At 54.9% G+C, this 19,485-nt stretch overlaps 1 protein-coding gene across 7 annotated transcripts in view; it reads right to left on the reverse strand.

Annotated features, from left to right (window-relative positions):
• The window catches only part of EHMT1 (euchromatic histone lysine methyltransferase 1), a 79,074-nt gene that overhangs the window by 4,686 nt on the left and 54,903 nt on the right, over positions 1-19,485 (reverse strand). For 6 of the 7 annotated variants that reach the window (XM_035015335.1, XM_035015340.1, XM_035015339.1 and 3 more), the window contains 9 exons: positions 17,230-17,331; positions 15,493-15,597; positions 9,684-9,838; positions 8,624-8,791; positions 8,296-8,440; positions 7,572-7,649; positions 6,506-6,621; positions 5,284-5,370; positions 4,745-4,823 (listed from right to left, as the gene is read on the reverse strand). In XM_035015335.1, coding sequence (XP_034871226.1) covers positions 4,745-4,823; positions 5,284-5,370; positions 6,506-6,621; positions 7,572-7,649; positions 8,296-8,440; positions 8,624-8,791; positions 9,684-9,838; positions 15,493-15,597; positions 17,230-17,331 — 1,035 coding nt within the window. Of the gene's footprint in view, positions 1-3,594; positions 4,824-5,283; positions 5,371-6,505; positions 6,622-7,571; positions 7,650-8,295; positions 8,441-8,623; positions 8,792-9,683; positions 9,839-15,492; positions 15,598-17,229; positions 17,332-19,485 lie in introns of all 7 variants that reach the window. The other variant, XR_004681167.1, reaches the window with a different exon arrangement.

Genomic DNA, 19,485 nt, shown 5'->3' on the forward strand with positions numbered 1-19,485 from the left:
CCTACTCCGGACCTGGGAGAAGCAGACCCTGCAGGTCCTCTGGGATGCCTCCACCCTCACCCCATCTGCAGAAAACACTAGAGACGGAGAAAGGGACGCGGTCCCCAACAGCACACACACGCAGGTTCCTGCAGGACAGCGCCAGGGTCGGATGGCTGCCCTCTGTGAGGAAAAACGGACAGGACGCAGCACCAAGAGGATGGGGGCAAACCAGAGGTACACACTCTGGGGAAACCAAGGTCAGTCTCGCGAGGCACGACAGTGACGCCCTGCGGGCGCACGCCGAGCTTCTCAGGAGCAAAACGGCACGTCGTCGGCATGGTAGATGAAACAAAGTGAGATCGGAGGGGTGGTGCGGACGGCTCTCGACCGCACGGGCTTTCCCTACTTCTCTGTACTGTTAGGGCTGTCGTGACATAAATAAGAAACTGCCCACAAAGGCAAGAAACAGGAATCCTGGAGGAAGTGTCTTCTCCTAACTAACGGAGAGACCACAGGGCAGCCTAAGAGTGAGGAGGCAGGCACCCAGCATGGGTGTGGGGCAGGCTGGTCAGACTCAGGGCAGGATGCGCGAGGGGCACACGGAGGGGCGGGGCGTCCTCAGGGCGAGAAGCACAGGGCAGCAGAGGCCCTCATGCCAGGAGTGGACCCCACCACAGCAGAGGCCACAGCCCACCTGGGACCCCTAACGAAAGCAGCATCACCCAAAGCCTACAGGACACGCGCAGCCCTCCCTCCACGCCGGGGCATAAGCAGCAGGTTCCACGACCCCGTAGGCAGAGAGGACAAAGGTAAGTCCTCTACCCACCAGTCCCTGGGCCCCACAGCCCCCCACACATCATCTGTGCCTTCCTTAGCCTCTTGCATGGCGTCTCTAAGTAGAACTGTTTTTCTGTGGTTTACCCCGAGTTTTTGCTCATCTGCCCACACTCAGCTTAGAGACTCTGTGGGGGCAAGGGACACAGGTATGCAGAGGAACAGGAGGGTTGCCCATCTTTGGAGCAAGCAGCTCTTCCAGACCTGACAGCCACTCAGCGGGGCCAGCATTCGTTCATGTCCACATGAACGCTGTACCTCTCCCACAATGAATGACGTGCCTCGGGTCTGTAGAATGTCCCCTCAGATGTGTATGCTGCTTGCCTTTTTGAAGTTTTTCTGATAAAGAAACTACCTGTCCTCGTTCTAAGACAAAAACACTGTGGGAAGGGTGCCCCTGCAAGACTCCCCCACTCACTCCGAGATGCTAAGAGTGCATGCGCACCCTGTTAACCAGGGCAGATTCAGGCAAAGGAGGCTGGAAGGAGGGTATTCAGAAGGTTCTAGAACAGCAAGGAGAGGTCTGTGTGAGCACAGAGCCAGAGCCCAGGCCAGTCCAGGCCAGAGAGAAGGCAGGCAGCTTGGCAACAGCTGGTCAGATCCCGGAAACATTCTGAAGGTAGAGCCAGAGAGTCTCCCGATGCCTTCGACGGCAGGTGGGGAGGGAGCGAGCAGTGGGCACACGGGCCCCGTGGGCACAGGCATGACCACGTGATGGGGCCACACAGTCTGAGCTGCAGCGAACCCTGGGAAGCTCTGGTATACCTGTGGCCCTTCATGCGCCAGAATGAACGAGCCACAGAAGCAGGCCGCAGGGAGCGGCATGCGGGGCCCAGCCTGGTGGGGTCGGACTGAGGGCAGACTGGAAGGGCCGGAGTCAGGGGGCGGGCAGCCAGCCGCGGGCTGTCGGCATGAGAGAGGGGCCTGCTGAACAGCTTCCCCACGAGGGGCCGGGGTCTGCCAGGGCAGGCTGGCTCCACGCCCAGACACCAGCCAACGGGAGACGATTCGATGCTGTTCAGACGCCAACACCCCTAAGTGGTTCAAGAGATTGGACATAATCCCAGGCAAATCCCAGCAGCCTCTTTTTGTATGAACACCCTGGTTCTAAAATGTATATGGAAATGCAGAGTACTCCAGAGAGCTACAAGGACCTTTGAAAAGGAACTACTGGCTTCAAGATTCCCTCTGAGTCAAGAGGAGTGAAGACACACGTACTGGTTTGAGGGTCAGCAAACAAATCAAAGGAACAAAACACAGTCCAGGCACAGGCCTACGTTCGACGGTCCAGGCAGAGGCTTTTCCAGCCAACGTCCAGCCAGCACTGGAATCACCGTATATTCACAGGGACAAAGAGGAGTCTCGAGCCTTATCTCAAACCACACACACAGATGAATTGTGGATCTAAAAGCTAAAAATATGAAAATCCTAGAGAAAGGAGAAAATCTTCACAACCTTGTGGGAGACAAAGAATTCTTAGGACACAAAAAGCACTAAACGATAAAAAAATTTTCTGTTCTACGGAGGACATTGTTAAGAAAATGAACCATCGAGGCACTGGCTGGGAGAAAAAGACACAGGTGTGTCTGAGAAAGGCCGTGAATCAGGAAACCTAAAGAATCCTTACAACTCAGGAAGAAGGTAGTAGCCCAATTAAACAATGGGCAATAAATTTTAAAAATTCCTGCACAAAAGAAGAGATAAGAGACCAACTGGCAGCACGTGAAAAGATGCTCACATCGATAATCATCAAGAAAATGGGGCGCCTGGCTGGCTTAGTCAGAACAGCATGTGACTCTTGATGTCGGGGTTGTGAGTTCGAGCCCCATGTTGGGTGTACAGAATACTTAGAAATAAATTCTTTGAAAAAAAAAACCATCAAGAAAGTGCACATTAAAATTAGAATGTCTGAAATTCTCATTTTTGCTGGAGGAAATGTAAAGTGGTATAACCACTTTGGGAAGCTGCTTGCTGGGTCTTTTAAAGTTATTAAATATACACTTTAACCCAGGAGCACTCATCCCACTGCCAGGAATTACCCAGGAGAAACGAAAACTCACACCCACAAAAAAACAAGCTCATAGCAGGTTTACTCCTAACAGCAAAACCTGGAAACATCCAGGTCCATCCCCAGGTGGTAGCACAAAGCGGCATGGCCACTGGTGGGTCAGGGGACCCGCCACCACCTGGGTGCATCGAAAAAGCCAGACACAGGGGAGTACATGCCCTGGCCCCACTTAAAGGAAAAACCCAGCCGCGGAGACAGATGGCGGCTCCATGGCCAACCAGGGTGGGGGTGGCGTGGGGCAGAGGAAGTGCTCCAATCTTGCTCCTGGTGCTGATCAGACCATACACACATTTGTCAAAACTAAAATCACACGCTTAAAGTTCACTGAACGTCAATTAATTATAATAAAATTGACCCAAAAAGTAAGATGATCAAAAACCTATCAGATAAAAAAACCCAACAGAAGATCTACAGGATCGCATGTAGGGTACCACGGAACCTTAGTGGAGGCAACTGAAGATGACAAACAAGCAGAGGGATACACCATGTTCATCACCTGGAAAAGCAGGTGGCAGAAACCCCAGTGACCCCTAGCGGGCTCGTGGGTTCAATGTTGCCCTAAGTTGTACAACTTACACAGAAACTGAAAGAGACCAAGAAGAGCGAGACATCCCTCAAGACCCCAAGGTAAGAGGACGTAAGGTTAGGATGGTTAACATGGCGTCAGCAGACAGGACAGAGAGGAGCCCCGGGCACATAAGGACACCTACGTTATGACAAATCCATGCTGCGGGGCAGTGGGAAAGAGGACGATCTTCTCAACAAATGGTCCTGAGTCACATAGAGTCATCAACGTGGGGAAAAAAGCTGGACCCTGCAGCAAAACGCCTACACGTGGAGGCCGAGTGTAACTTCTGCAGACGCCCCACATGTGTCTCTGTATGGTCTTGGCCGTAAAAAGCCTGGCTTCACTTGGGACGTTACCAACACCCACAGTATGGAGGAAGAGGCAGAGAAATTGGACTACAATAAAAATAAGAACTTCCGTTCATTGAAACATCACCAGGAACTCAACAAGCCACAGAGGGAATACATCTGCGAGACTCAAATGTCACAGAAGAGCAGTTACCCCAGAACCTGTAAAGGACAGCCACAGACCAGGAGAGGCAATCAGCTCCGGAGACACGGACGGAGTGAAGACCAGGCAGGCGGTCCAGAGGGGACCCGGGGGCAGGGGCGCAGCAGCACCTGAGCACTGCGACCACCCAGGACACAGCTTTCTCCGCCCCGGAACGTGGCTTTCTGAGAGCCGACTGCAGGGGCAGGGCCGGGGGGTGGGGGGGCACGGCGGGAAGGGCAGCTACTCCGGGCTCTGGCGGCTATGGTTACACGAGAGCCCTGGGTCCCCATTTCCACCTTGACCGTGCTCCCGGACGTTCTTAACCAGGCAAGTCATGAACTAAGAGCAGCGTGGGCACCAGGGCAGGGTGAGGATGGCGTGAGGCAGCTTCCAAACATGCCCCGGAAACCCGGGTCCTGGGGTGAGGACCAGGGCCCACCCACTGTCCCCACAACCAGGAGGGCAGCTGGGACACATGAGGCTCCCGTTTGTTCGTCACCATGCACACGCGGCCCCCCTGACAGCCGTGGGCTCTAACCCCGGATGAGCAGCTGGGGTTCAGAGGGCTGGCAGGATGCGTCCGGGCTTCACGTCCTCAAATGAGGCAGGCTCCTCGCGGCACGAGCCCTGGGACCTCCCGGCTAAGTGGCCCGACTGCAAGCGCCCTGCGAGCCCTGAGCACACAACGCGCCGGTGGGGCCGGCGAGGACACTGGGCCGTTGTGGGCGAGCCTCCTTACCGCTCCCACGCCGCACGGCCGCAACCAGCTCTCTACGCCCCAACCCCTCCAAACGCGTTACCTTGTTGTCAAGATCAAAGAGGTAAGAGTCTTCTTCCCGAACATCAGCTTCCGAGTCAGAGATGAGCTCCCCGACATACCTGCGGGAGGCAGGGCGCAGGTGAGAACAGCAGGCGGCAGGACCCTCACCCCTGACCACAGGGCAGCCATGGCAGAGCCCACACACACACCCCCACCCACGAGCTGGCCAAACGTGCTGCAGAATGTGCCTGTGACTGAGCTGGGATTTAACTTCAGGTCCCAGAAGATGACGACACAGAAACCCCTTCTCTGACCAGGGATCCAGAGTGAGACTCCCTGAAAACCACTGAACGGTACCATCTTAAAGGAGCCACGACCTGGTGAGGGGCTAAGTGCAGGTGGAAAGCCAGGGAAGCGGGTGGATGGGTGGAGACAACATGAGCTTGGTTTTCAGGGGCACCCACGAGTCCCAGGCACAGACAGGGCCCTGGCAGCCCCTCACCCCACACTGCTGTGCTGTCCCCAAAATGGCAGGGGTAGCCAGCAGCCCTGGGGTGACCCCGGCACGCACTCACTTACTCGCAGACGAAGGTGCCCAGGGGGATATCCTGCAGGGACCGCACACCCCAGCCCATGTTCTGTGTCCGGTAGAGCTGCAGCCTTGCCCTGGAAAACAGGCCAAGTTCCCCGATGCTCAGCTCTCGTCCGGATTACGCCGCCAGCCATGGCAGCAAACACAGCGCAAGATCCTGCCTTCCTATCGCGACGCGCTTCCCGTGCAATGAAGCCCACACGGCCCATCCCCAGGGAGCGGGAGATTGCCTTGGAATTCGGTCCGACTGCCCGTGTCTTCATCTGTAACACGGGGACAGGTCTGGCCGAGCCCCCGGGGGGCAATGAAGAGCAGAAGGGGCTGACACTCTGCTGGCCCCTCAGAGAGGCCGGGGAGCTCTCCCCAGCTCAGAGCCATGGGGACCCACCTGCCCCTTTGTGTGTCCAGAGGCCCTGGGGGAGACGGACAGGTCTGTCCTCCCCCCAGAGAATGTCCTGCCAACAGGGAGACAGGGACATGTGGGCTGGTCAGAAGCACTCTCTGACCGCTGATACTGAGAAACCCTTCGATACCGTGAAACTAGACTGATGTTGTGTGTGAATTTCAACCCACAACTCAGACGGCCAAAAGAGGTCTTCTAATTCTCAAGCACGTGCACAAGAGGAAAAGCTCATGGCCAGGGGACGCTGGAGGAAGGGGTCTGAGCCCAGCCAGTGAAAGGGGTGCTGGCCAGACCTCACCGGACCAAGCACCCCAACTGACTTAAGAACAAGGCGTCTACACGGTCTGAAGCATTTTATACCAGAGCACATTCATACTGTTATTGCAGAGACACTCAGAGAACACAGAATATTTCAGAAATGGTTTGAGTATTAAAACAGTTGCCGTGCACGTGTTAACTCGAAGGCAGAGGCAATGCTCGTGAAGAGCCCGTGTCCTGGCCTTTGCCTCCCTGGGCCATGGACAGCCCAGCCCCTTGGCCTCACCGACATCCCAGCTGCTCAGAAGCAGGACTTGCGTTATTTACACGAGCTTGTAACACCACCAGGGGACAAGGGGCTCAAACAAGAGAACGTCTCTACTGCAACACACCCCACCCTTGTCCATATGAAATACATGCAAATACAGCGAACTTCCCAACAAACCCGAGATCATTTGCAAACTTTGAAAGCAGAGACCCCTGGCATCACCCTGCACTGAAGGGCGTAGAACGCTACCCTCAGGCAGGGGCTGGCAGCCCGTGCTCACCTGAGGCCGTTCTGCACGACGCGGTTCCGGCAGCTTCTCCAGCAGGAACAGGCGTGGTTGCACTCGAAGATCAAGGGCGGCTCCGCCATGTTGAACTCCGGCAGCAGCCGGCCGTCCTGGGGACAGACGTGCAGTCAGGACCGAGCATGGCTCACCATTCACGCTAAATAAACTGACACCAACACAGTTTCACTAACTAAAACGAGTATAAAAACGATGGTTTCCGGTCAAACTTCACGCTGGGGGCACCAGTGTCCCGTTACCCATTCGTGCTCTGGGCAGGAAGCATCGAACCAGGAGCATACACAGGTTTACGGATCCGTATGCCCTGGTCGCCCTCCCTCCTCCTCCCTGCAACTCGCCCAGCCTCGCCAAGGCCACCGGCCCACAGGCCTCTCCACTTCCTTCAAGGGGTCAGTGCCCCCCGGACCACTGCCCACGCTCACCGCCACGCTGCACTCTCAGCCTTGCAGCCTGCAGGCCCACAACTCTGGCAGCGACCCGGCCACCTGCTTGCCCGTCCTAAACCCAGACACGGCAAAGCCGCTGGGCGACAAACCAGGGCCTCGCGGCCGAGTCTGAAGTCCCCGTGGCTTCAGAGGCTGCTCTGAACAGTGAGAACTTCCTTCAAAATGCTCGCTCCCCCCGACCTTCAGCATAGCAGTGCTTCACAGAGAGCACACAGCACTAGACTGAGGGCCGCAGCCTCTGGCTCGACAGCCACAAACACCCCCCGTGCCATGCCCCTCTGCTCCCTCCCACGGTGACTCTGGAGACAACCGTCTGCTGTGGTCTTGTTCCCACCCCAGAACACCCTGGCTCCTGCCCCCACTGACAACCTCTGAACTCCCAATACCAAGGGCATTTAAGCTTCTTCTCTTGGACACCGGCTTCCAGAGCCGCCTCCTTGTCTCCCCAGCTGTCCCAGGCTGGGGCTCACAGACAGCCACGCCCAGGCGGCCAGAGAGGCTGGCTCCGACCGGTCTGCATTTCCACACCCGCTCACCTGCAGCCCTCCTTCCCAAGGCTGGCTCACCGCCCCAGCAGGCCCTGGCCGCAGGCTCACCTTGTCGTACCAGCAGCGCATACTGAGCTGGCCACACATGCAGTTGCTGGAAGAACAGTCATCGATGCACACGCAGTACTAGAGGGAGACAGCTCGTCAGGTGGGGGGGGCCGTTCTCAGCCGCGCCTCACGACTCTGACACGTGCTCTCAGAAAGCCAGGCCCGCGTGGAAGAGAGGTGACCGGTTCAGACGTCTGCATTCTCAAGGACACCAAGGGGCAAGCAGCCCCTGAGGAAGAGGGCATGTGGGCGGGAGAGGACACCCAGCCACTAAGACACAGAGAGATTGCACGAGGGGCTCTGGACCAAGAGCCCAAAGAAAGGGGAGGAGGCAGGGGCGGTCAGCGACGTGGGGCCGAGGGGCAGGGTTGGTGAAAGAAATCCCGAGGCCGGCACTTGAGGCCAGCCGCTCCATGGGAAGAGCAAGGCCCAGGGCCACAGCCCTGCCCTGAGGGCACATGTCCAACTTCAACGCAAGAGCAGCTCGGAGGCTAGGACGCTCAAGGCAAAGCACAGGCTCCTCTCACTTGCGTGGCCCCCAAACCACCACTCACCGGGGGACGCTAGGCACTGCTCTGGGGCTGGGGACCCAGCATGGGATGCAGGATCCACTTTCAGGAAGGATCTTTATCTGCCTTTCAACTCGTTAGTGGAAGGCGATCACCGTGAGGGAAACGCTGTGGACCCAGGCCCCAGAGGCCCACCGCACCCTGCCATCACTGACCTGCAAATGGGTGATGTTTCTGTCAATGTTCATGGGAGACGTCACGCAGTTCTGAGAAACATACTTGTAGTTGCTGGGGCACGGCTCGCTGTCCACAGCGTTGACACACGGGATGGGGATTCGCTCATAGCCTCGAGCAATGTCTCTGCCACGGGAAAGGAAGGACATTACCTTTCGCCGTGACAAATGACACCCCAGCGGGGCAGCCGCCAAGCCCTGGGCCAGGCACTTTGGACTCAGGCCAGGGGATGCCTCAGCTTGGACAGAAGTTTTGTTTCAAACTCTTCAACCCCCTCTGTCACCCTCTGCCTCAGAACGGTCTTCTCACCTGCTCACCGTCTTCTCCATCGGGACAGGCCTGTCAGGGGCTGCATCTCGCAGCGCCCGGCTCATCTGCAGCGCATCCCACACCTGGGAGTTGAGGCTTGCACACTGCAGGGGTGTCTCTCCCTCCTTGTTTTTCAAGGTGACATCTGAATCCCGAGAAAGAAAGAGGCTAAAAGGAAAAATGTAAGCCAACAAAACATTCAGACCTTAATTTAAAAGACAGATGTATGACTTCAGAAGGCAAAAATAAAGGGAACACACCATTCATTTTGATATTAACCCTGCTGACCAAGTGCTTCTAGAAAGATCTGCCCTGACTCACCAGGAATACACTACATTACTCCTTTCCCACATTTACGGTCCAAAGTCACCCCAGTTTTCTTGTCGGGAAGCGTGTGTAAAGAACTAGGGATGGTATTTGAGGGTTTTTGGCTTTCCACTCAAAGGCATGCTCAAAGATGAACAGGGCCAGCATGAGGCGGGTAAGCCACGCTGTATACACGGTCAGCGCCTGCAGGCGAGTCAGAACCGGACAGAGTGGCAGCACAGCGGTCCTGCGAACCGCCCCTCCACAGCCGCACACCACAACCCGCTCAGCTGAGCTGCCGCCAAGGTCCCGGTCTGAACGGGCCTGTGTCCCACAGCAGGGCGCACCCTCATTTCCAGGTGGGGGGGGGCCTGAGGTTGTGCAGCCGGGCAGGACTGGGACCTGAGCTTCCACTGAGAGCACAGCGAGGACAGCTCCCCAGGACCCCAACTGCACCCCGCCCACATGTCTGTGACACAGGGACGGGCTCTGAGTGGCAAGTGGTGAGCACTGACATCTTCGTCCCTCCGGAGCGGGGCCTGCCCCCTCCCCCTTGATGGGAGGTGCTGGGTGAGACTCATCCAAGTATCTGCCGAGTTTTCACAATGATCCTCCCTGAACCAGAAATAGCCACGCTGACCTCACAGGTGGAATGGGAGGCTCACACCTCCACCTGCTTGGGGAAGGAGCCTCCCTTGGGGGGCCTGGGGCACCCGGGAGCCTTGCAGGGACGGTGTGCAGTGGGACCACTCACAGGACACAGGCGTAGCGGTCCTCCCTGGCAGCAATGTGCAGAGGCGAGTCTCCGTGGACGTTCACGGCATGGAGGTCACACCTGGCAGCCAGGAGGATCTCGGCTATGTCCACACAGCCCGAGAACGCAGCCCAGTGCAGGCAGATGTTCTCCTCCTGCGCGGACAGACGGCGCAGCGCACCAAAAGGAGAGCAGAGACCTGGCTGAGTGCTGGGGGTGCTTCCTTTCTTGTTTTGTTTTCATTATAAAAGTAATGTAATCTCAGTACTGAATATTTTAAAAATAGAATAAAAAACCGTCTGGAATTAGACCAATCTAAACACAACACATTAGTAACATAACACTCGGGAGTACTCTGCTTTATCTACTTTTTAAAATCATATTCACTTTGGAACAGAGGTACAATTGCAGGACAGGACAAACCGTGTAAAATTTGACAAAGATAAAAGGTAAGCAAACTTGACTGCATTAAAATTTTACTTCATAAAACCTCTGTGAAACAAAACCTTTAAATCAAAGATCAGAAAAAACCACTGTGCTGTAAATAAGCTATACGTGACTTAATCAGTTTATTAGCTTGCTACACTGTAATTCTGAAAACAAATGCACAAAACGTATAAAACTTAAAACTTGTGTTAAAGATGAGGAATACACACATACACAGGGCAACGGGCAGCCTTGCCAGGTGGGAAACAGCCTAAATTAGAACGGTGACGGAACAGCCAACCTACCGCACTGGGGACAAACGAGAAGGCCACTCTGACCCCCACGGGCTGACTGCCCTGTGCCCACTGCAGGTGGACCACTGTGCAGGCCGAGCTCACGGTCGTGACCTACTCAGCCCTTCCTCTACCGAACCTCTAGTTTGTTCCCGTCTTCCTCTAGAATACAAGGCAGTGAATGTTTCAGTCCTTTTCTTTTCCTGACTTGGTCTCAGGGCTTAACCCCTCAGAGGCAGCTTAAACACTGACTGCCCTCCTGGCAGAGTGGGTGCACCACTCAGGGGGCCCCACCCCTCAAGAACGCCCAGTATCTCACAGGAGCCAAAGTCAAGCCTGGCTGTCCACTCGGCACCACCACAGGGGCCTTAGCAGGACTGAGGCAGAGCCCCTCACTGTGCATGCCCCCACTCCACCCCATGTCAGCCCCCGTGGGACTGATGTGCCAGCTACATGACTCTGCCTGCCTCGTTCCTGCCCCCCTCCCACCAGGGAACCCCCTGTAACGCTCCAGTGCTCGCAGATAATCTGCCTCCCAGTCCCCCACTCTGAGAGCATCCGATGCTTCCAGCTCAATGAACTAGAGGAAAGAGAAAAGTCAAACTGTGTGGTCCTCTCTGTTAGCAAACAGCAGCTAGCCCCAAGCACAGGCTTCACCGCAGACTCCTCTGGCAGCCTTAGTGTTTTCTGAAAAGCCTGGATTTGCCTGGGGCTTCCTTTCCTGGACGTTGTTCCGAGACGCCTTCTACCCCTCTCGTCTTTCCATTGTCCAGACATTTGCAAGCTCCAGGACAAAATGTGGTTTCCTTAGGGGCCTCTTTTGTCATTCCTTCACCAGAAGGATTATGATTTTATAACCTGAATTACAGGCTGAGACTGTCCCCGTCCACCCAGGCTTCTCTTAGCACAGGAGCGTGCGTGCAGTCCCAGACCAGCTGAGGTCTGCCTGCTCTATTACGAGAGGCCTGACCCACACATCTGAAGTGACAGACGGCACTTTGGTTCCGGCAGAGACCGGGCCAGAGGGACCATCTGGATTTACCTCCCTGCCTGAAAGAACCAAACAGTCAAAACGTGTGAAATAATGGTTTTCATTTCAGGACACTGGACATCAGGCAATGGAGTACTGTAGGCCTGAGAGCAGAAACAAACAAGGGGGCCTGGGCCCACCTGCTCACGGTCCTGAGATCCAGGCCTCAGAGCAGGGAGGGCACCAGGAGAAGCCCCAAGACAGGAACTGAGAGCCGGTGGCCGAGGCAGCAGAATGTGGAGCTGGGAAAGAGGCCGCTGGAGATCTGGACATTCCCACCTTGGACCTCCAGGAGGACACACCCCAAAGCCGAGGCACAGAAGTCTCAGTGCTAGTGCCCACACAAGAGACGACCAGCACTGGGCTGAGGCCTGCTGGAACCCACGTAACAAACCTGGGAAGCAACACCCAAAGCAGACTATTTCCGAGTAACTTTGCTGCACCCAGAACAAGGCTCAAGACCTTTCCAGGAATACAGAAATTCACAGCAAGGTAAAATGCACAATGTCTGGCACGCAACCTAAGGTTACACAGAAAACTTTTAGAGCTGACAAGTACAATGTCTAACAGAAACACACTGGATGAGATTAGCAGCGTAATAGGTGGTAAAGAAAAGATTACTGAGCTTGAAAACAGCAAAATTTCAATAAAACCAGCAAAACAGCTTTAAAACCAGACAAACTGCGATCCACAGTGAAAAAATAATTGAGGAAAATGAAAAGAGCATCAGTGAGCTGGGAACAACTTCAAGCCACGTGATAATTACAGAACAGGGACCCCTGCAAAGCAGGGGGCAGGCAGGAAGGCTCTGGAACGGATGAGGACCTCGCTGACACAGCTTCATAAACCTTCCTGACCTCAGGCTTGCAAACACACACAAGTAACACAAGGCGCATCATAATCAACTGCTAAAATCTAGTGATAAAGAGAAAATCCTAAAAGCAGCCAAAAGAACGCAGATGCACTCTATCTGGAAATAAGCACAAGGTGCCAGCGAGAATTCCCCACGGGAAACTCCTCGGTGAGGACGCAGAGAGGCTGTGTGCACAAAGTACTGAAAGAAGCTATCGACCAAAGTGCACACCCAGCAAAACGTCTCCCAAAGTGAAGCCAAGATACAGAGTCTGCAGGCAGGAAAAGCTGCAAGCACTTGTCACGGGCAGACCGGCACCCCAGGACACGATAAACGAAGTCAGACGTGTAGAGGAGAAACGACCCTGGAACGAAGGACCTAGGCAGGAAAGGAAGTGGCTTCAGCAGGCACTGATCCCTGAGACTTTCGTCACTACAGTGTTCCCAAAAGACCACCGACTGTTGAAACGAAGTAACAACCTACTGCGGGGCTGGTACAGTATCTGAGAGCAACAGCACGAGGTCCGGGAGAAACGGGACAGCCCTCTGTGTACGTAACACAGCATCTTCTCTTAATTGGGAAAGCATGGCACTGGCGTAAGGACAGACACGTGCAGGCCAACGGCACGGAAGACAGAGCCCAGGGACGGAGCCACACGCATGTGGACACAGGGGCAAAGCCAAGTCCATGGAGAAGGGAGATGGTGCTGGGACAGCTGGACATCCTAATGCAAAACAAACTACTGTAAGAAAACACGGAAGAAAGGTTTTGGGATCCTGGGTCAGGCGATGATTTCTTAAAGAGAACACCAAACATATGATCCATAAATAGAAAATAATTGATAAACTAAGCTCTACCAAAATTAAAAAGCATCTGCCTCTCAAAAACAGTTGTTAGGGCTTGGAGAACATCTGATATAGAGCACTTGTATGCAGAATACACAGCAACTCTTAAAACTGAAGAATAAGAAAATACATGATCCAATAAAAAATGAGCAGAAGATCTGAAAGGACCGCCGCGCCCCCCCCCCCCCCCCCCGAGGACACAGACTAACCGTAAGTGCTGGGGAGGACAGCCTCTCAGGCACAGTCACTCTGGAAGCTGGGCAGCTCCTTCAACAGGTGACCCAGGTTTTATGGGACAGAAATGATAGCAGACACGTGCGTGCATGTCCACAGCAGCTCTATGTGTGACAGCCAGAACCCAGAAAACACCCATGTCCGCAACCAGGTGAAGGACACCTGAGCTGACCTGTCCGCACAACGCAACGCTGACCCCCAGGCTGATGTTGCCCGAGCAACGGTCACACTGCGGGTCCGCCTACGGAAAGCCGAACTCACAAACTCGGTGACAGAAAGTGGAGCAGACGGAGGCTGGCTACGAAGCGGCAGGAGGAAACTTCTGGGAGCGTCGTGCACAGTCCTGACTGCAGGGACGGTTTCTGGGGTTAACTCTCACCCAACTGGACACCTTAAATGGTGCACCATTTACACATCCATAAAACTGCTAGGATGAAATAACAGCGCTGCTTTGTCACATGAACAACAAACACGCGGTTTAGTCCATCCTCCTGCTCCCCGAGGACCACCACCAGGAGCGGCGCCGACACCTACTGGACCCTGTGAGGCCGTCTGCTGCCTTGCACCCACACGCTCTTGATACCCTGCCCAGCGAGGACACACAGCTGCAGCTGCTCCCAGCACCCCATGCTTGAAGGGGGCTGCTCACGATGTGCCACAAAGCGTCCACAGGGCAGATTCTGACTGCCCTCTGCTGCAGCCACGCTGGACCTCATCACACCCCTTCCCGCTACCCTCATCCAAACTGCCCTGCGCCTCCCAGCCCCCGGGGCCCTGCAGGCAGCGCCACTGTACTGACCCCAGCTCTGAGGACATTCACGGAAACACCCCACAGCTGAGCCACGTGCTGCAGGCCCAGATGGGGGCCTCTGTGCTGAGGTTCCTGGTTTCAGGGCAGGGCAGGACCTGCTCACAGACGTGGGGAAGGGTCCCAATGCCGAGCAGCCACGATGAGTGACCAGGTGGTGCTCACTGCTCCCATCCTTTCTTTAAGCGGGGATCTGGAGAGCCCTGTCCCGCTCAGGGCTCAGAACCAAAAGACACCACCTGGCTCCCTACCTTGGGCACTCGGGCTCCACGCTGACACGCACCCTACTGAATGGTGTGCTTGTTTGGAGAAATCATGTCTTACTGTTAACTGCTTTCTTATTTCATTATCAATTTAATGAGTTTGTGCTACATTTTCCATTTATGGCTTTTGGTGACTCTCTGTAACAGCCGACACAACTCTGCAGGGCACTGTGTCTGTCCTCCCTGGGACCCCTGTCCCTCTGGATTGTTCCCGAGCGGGTACCCAAAGAACTTTCCAGAAATGCCCTTTTAAATTAACTAGAGAGGCGCCTGGGTGGTTCAGTCAGTTAAGCGTCTGCCTTCGGCTCAGGTCATGATCCCAGGGTCCTGAGATGGAGCCCCGCATCGGGCTCCCTGCTCAGCAGGAAGGCTGCTTCTCCCTCTGTGTCCCCGCTCGCTTGTGATCCCTGTCACTATCTCGGTCTCTCTCTCTCAAATAAATAAATCTTTAAAAAAATATTAAAATATATAAATTAACTAGAATCACCTGCTGTCTGATACACGGGCTGGAGGATTACTCCCAAAAGGACTGGCGAGTTTTCTGACCTTGGCCCCAGAACCCTGTTTTCTGAAAACAAGTATGTCCCATAAAACTAGCCATCACACAAGCACCTTAGCTCTCATGACCTGAGCACACGGTGGCTCCCTTTCTCTCCTTCCTAGACAGCAGTGCAGAACGAGTTAGTGCTCCCATGCTGCCGGCCCAGGTGTGGGGTGTGCCCTGGGCTCCGTGGTCCTGATCATAGACACGGGAGTCAGTGACGCAGTCACAGTCCGGGATCGCCTCTAAAAAGGCAGGTACTATCCACAGGGCCGGTCTCAGGAATCTCTGCCCCTCAATCCACACCCAGCAATTGGCCAACACACAAAACAATCCCAGGAAACCACAGTGGGTCCAGGGGCCACTGAAAACCTGGGAAAAAAGGGCACAGCCACAGTCAGGCTTCCAAGAACAAGAACATTCAGCCGCCAGCTCTGTACACCCTCGTCCCTCTGTCCTCCTCCAGGACCCGCTACCCTGAGGGGCGCTCAGCACCAGCGACAGCCAGAGACTCACGTTATCCCGGATGTTGATGTCGGAACCCTTGGACAGCAGTAGCTTCACGAGCTCCACATGCTTATACTCAGTGGCCCAAATCATGGGCGTCCAGCCGCCGTCATCCTAATTAAAAAAAAAAAAAAACACAACACAACACACACACACAAGAAAAAAAACAACAACAAAATCCATTACAGCTCTACAGACAAGTAACATGAAGCACAATCTCACCCAGGATCTGTAAGACAACTCCACAAGACAGGAGCCAGTCCAAGTCCCCATTTTGTGCATGAGGAAACCTAGGCTCGGGGTGTAGCCCCAGGGGTCTCAGTGAGTACAGGGCGGAGCCAGAACCTCTGCTCTGAGGGGGACGGATGGATCTGCCAGGAGACCTCGCCCCAGGGCAGCCTGGTGGGCAGCCACCGCCAGGACAACACTCAGCACACCTGAGTGCACCTGCTTGGACCACGTAAGGACCAAGAAATGCTGACCAGACCGTCCCTCCCAGACCAGCAGTCCGGCTGGTGGGTACCAGACCCCAAGCATGAAGCAGGGGCAGCTGCTAACAACTGCAGACAGACAGATATCCCAGCCCAGAGACTGATGGAGGCTGTGCCCAGTTCCCACTTCTTCCTAAAGGATAGGAAGCAGAAAGCCTGCCCGGCCGACCCCACATTAGGATCCGTCATGGTTCTGATGAGTTGGCTTTCTACCATCCACAAACCTAGGCCTCTCTCCTTACTCAGTGGTGGTGGGTAGTTTTATTTAAAACAGAAAAAGGCAACTCTTCAGGAAATGAGTATCACGTTAACCAACTCATGGTCTGGTGGCAGAAAGCTCAACCCTCCGTAACACCTCCCCAATAGCTTCCTGTACCCGCCCCTCAGCTGCCACATCTCTCTGGGAGACGATGTAGTCAGGCCATCCCTGTAGGCTGGCTGTGCGCACCACCTGGGCCCTGGAGGCACAGCAGGGACAAGCACGCCTCAGGGAGCGGAGCGGAGCCGAGCCCAGCCCAGCCCAGGGGAAGAAACATACAAAACCGAACCAAGTGGGAGACGGAAAATGAAACACAGGAGGGGTCCAGCCCATGGACCCCGTGAGAGCAAAAGGTGGGCCAGGCGGCACAAGGCAGGGAGCTGTATTTCTGGGCCACCGGGGAGGGTCTCTGTCAGGGTGGCTTGTAGAGTGCCGGGTTGGAGGCAATGGCTGGACGAAAAGACGGGGCAGAGCCTGTGAGCCAAGACAGGCTTTCCAGGGCCCAGAGTCACATGGGAGGGGAGGGGTCTGGGTCTCAGCGAGTGGGAGGGAAGCGTGCTCACTTGCTCTCCCGAGTCACTTACTAGATGCACATGGGACCTCCTCGTGCCAGGGCCTACATGCCACACAAAGACCCTACCCTGGAACCCTGACAGCCACTGGGAGGGAAGATGGGGTACCACAGGAGGGAGGGCACCTGGCACACAGGTCAGGGACCCCACTCAGGTGGTGACATGTGCCCCGAGGCCAGGAGGCTGGGGCAGCCCAGGCAGGCGCCGTGGGAGAAGTCTCCGGCCAGGCAGCAGGGTAGAGGCCGTCACAGGTGTGGGCTTTTAGAGGGGCCAGTGTTCAGCCAGGGTGGGTGAGGCCAGGCCTTCCAAGGCCTTGCAAGAGGGGCTGCAGAGAATGGGCTGGGGCCAGGACTGCTACAAAGGAGAACAGGGTCACTGACCAGCCAGCCAGGTGAGTGTCCGTAAGTGCAGGGTGTGGCTTTACCTGACAGTTGACGTCCATCTGTCCATTTGAAAGCAGATACTGAACTACATCATAGTGACCCTTCTTGGCAGCGAGGTGCAGACAGGTGGAGCCCTCTGCATCCTGCAACACAATTTCCAGAGAAATCACATGACCTACAGCACGACCCTGAGCACATGACCACGTGAACGTTCACTCCCCACATGAGGGAGGTTCCTTCGAGAAGGAGAAGGAACCCAGGCAGAGAAAGGCAGGGTTTTTTTCAGAGGTCCTACAACTGGGGTCCAAGCCCCGTCCGCCGGGCTCCAGACTCCAAGCTCCTGACACCAACGGGGCCTCAGGTGGCAAGGAGTCTTCAAGTTTTAAGACACACCTGCACGTACATCATGTCAACCGCCTATCCCTTCCTTTCTCCCACGGTCCAGACAGGCCGAGGCAGGCCCCAGGCTCCTCAACAGGGCCAGGTGCTGTGCCCTGTCCCTCCGTTCCAACGTGGCGCCCAGGACTATGCCAGGCGCCTGCAGCACTCCTCACATGACAAGAGGGTCACCCATACCCATCGGGACCTCTACAAGACAATGGTGGCCATTGGACATTTTTAGACGAGTGCTAATAATTCCGTAATCGTTATCCATACGCCACAGAATTAAAAACAATAAATGGCAGAGAAGAGCAGGGGCCCAGAGTGGGGGCATGCTTGCCCTGCAGTCCGACGCACGTCAGGGCGGCTGCCTGCCTGAGTTTGCCTCCTGGGGCTGCAGGCGCATCTCCCCGTTAGCTTTCAGCTCTACTTCCTCAAGCAAGCTAACTCTATCCCACTGACTGAAGGACCTCAAAACAAAACAAAAGCCACCCTCCACTGTGGAAGTCAGACCCAGAAAGCTCCAGGAGAGACTTGGGGGTCCTGGGAGGGCTAGGGGACCATGTGTGCCCCAGTTCACAGGGCCAGGCTCAGGGCCAACCTGAGAGCCTGCATCCTGCACAGATGGACTCTTCCTGGGCATGCGCCTCAGGGACCTGTGCGGACACATTTCCACCATTTTCTCCTTACAGGGTCTCTCTTTGCCTTCCCCCCTGCTCCTGTCTGTACTGACCATGTTTCCTCAGTCCTCCTTTCTCCCTCCTTCTGACCTTCTAAGCAGTAATCCGAGACTTTCACACACACACCGTTAAAACAGATTTCTTACCAAGCCTGAAGTTAGTAACCCGCTTTTCTCAAGAAAACCCACACACTCAAACCCCATATTACTGGTGTTTAAATTTTTAATTGTATGATAAATACAAAAATGTATGATTGTTGGTGTAAAGGCTGGCCTTATTTTCAAGTTTCTCAGTTGAATGACTTTGCACTGAGTATCGCAAAACCTGCCCGTTCACACACCCCAGAGCTGAACAGGGGCATCTCCTCTTGGGGGTGGGGGCCCGCCACCCAGCGGCAGCGACACAGGCCATGCTATGGCTCCTCTGAGCAGTCCAATCTTTGAGCGCCGCCAAATCCAACGGCTACACAGTGGTGTCTCAGGGTGGTTTTCAAAAGGCTGAGCACCTTCCCTGCGTTTGCTGGTTCCTCAGACTTCCCCTTCCGGGGACTGCCCGTTCATTCTTTGCCCATTTTTCTTTTGAGCTCTTTTGTTTGTAGGACTTCCTTATTTTTTGGATATTAATCCTTTGCCAGTATATTGCAATATCTTCTGGCAGCGTGTAACCTGCCTTTTGTGAACTTTGTGACATTTTGTTGACCAGAATTTCTTAATTCCAATGAACTCGACTTTACCAATCACTTTTGCACTTTTCTGTGTTTTCCTGAAGAAATCTCTCCCTATGCTGGAATCACAAAGATAGTCTTCCCTCTTCTAAAAGTTTACTATTGCACGACACGTGTTCTCCATCCTTTCTGCTTCCATCTGTTTGTCCATTCAACGTGAGCCCCTGCGGAAGCACACAACTGTCTGTGGTGTGCTCAGTCCTCACAGGTGCTGCCCCTATGGACAGGGGGTGGGGGGTGGGGGCTGGGGCTCCTCGTTCCCTCGGCTTCTATCCTCTTTTCCTGCCTGTGGTTCTACAAATACTGCTTACTGCTCCACTTCACTTCCTCCACTAGACTTAAACTGTCCTTAAAGCTGTATTTCTTTTAAATTATTTTCTTTGTACTTCCTCTGGGGGCAATGACATTCCCCTAATCAGTCTACTTGGATTGATGTTTACCGCCTCCCACAACAGAAATAAGACAGCCTGACAACAGTAGGATTTCATTCGTGGCTCCTGCCCCATGCTGTT

Source organism: Mirounga leonina, unplaced genomic scaffold (assembly GCF_011800145.1).
Source record: "Mirounga leonina isolate KUSES-001 unplaced genomic scaffold, KU_Mleo_1.0 Mir_170, whole genome shotgun sequence".
Lineage (NCBI taxonomy): Eukaryota > Metazoa > Chordata > Mammalia > Carnivora > Phocidae > Mirounga > Mirounga leonina.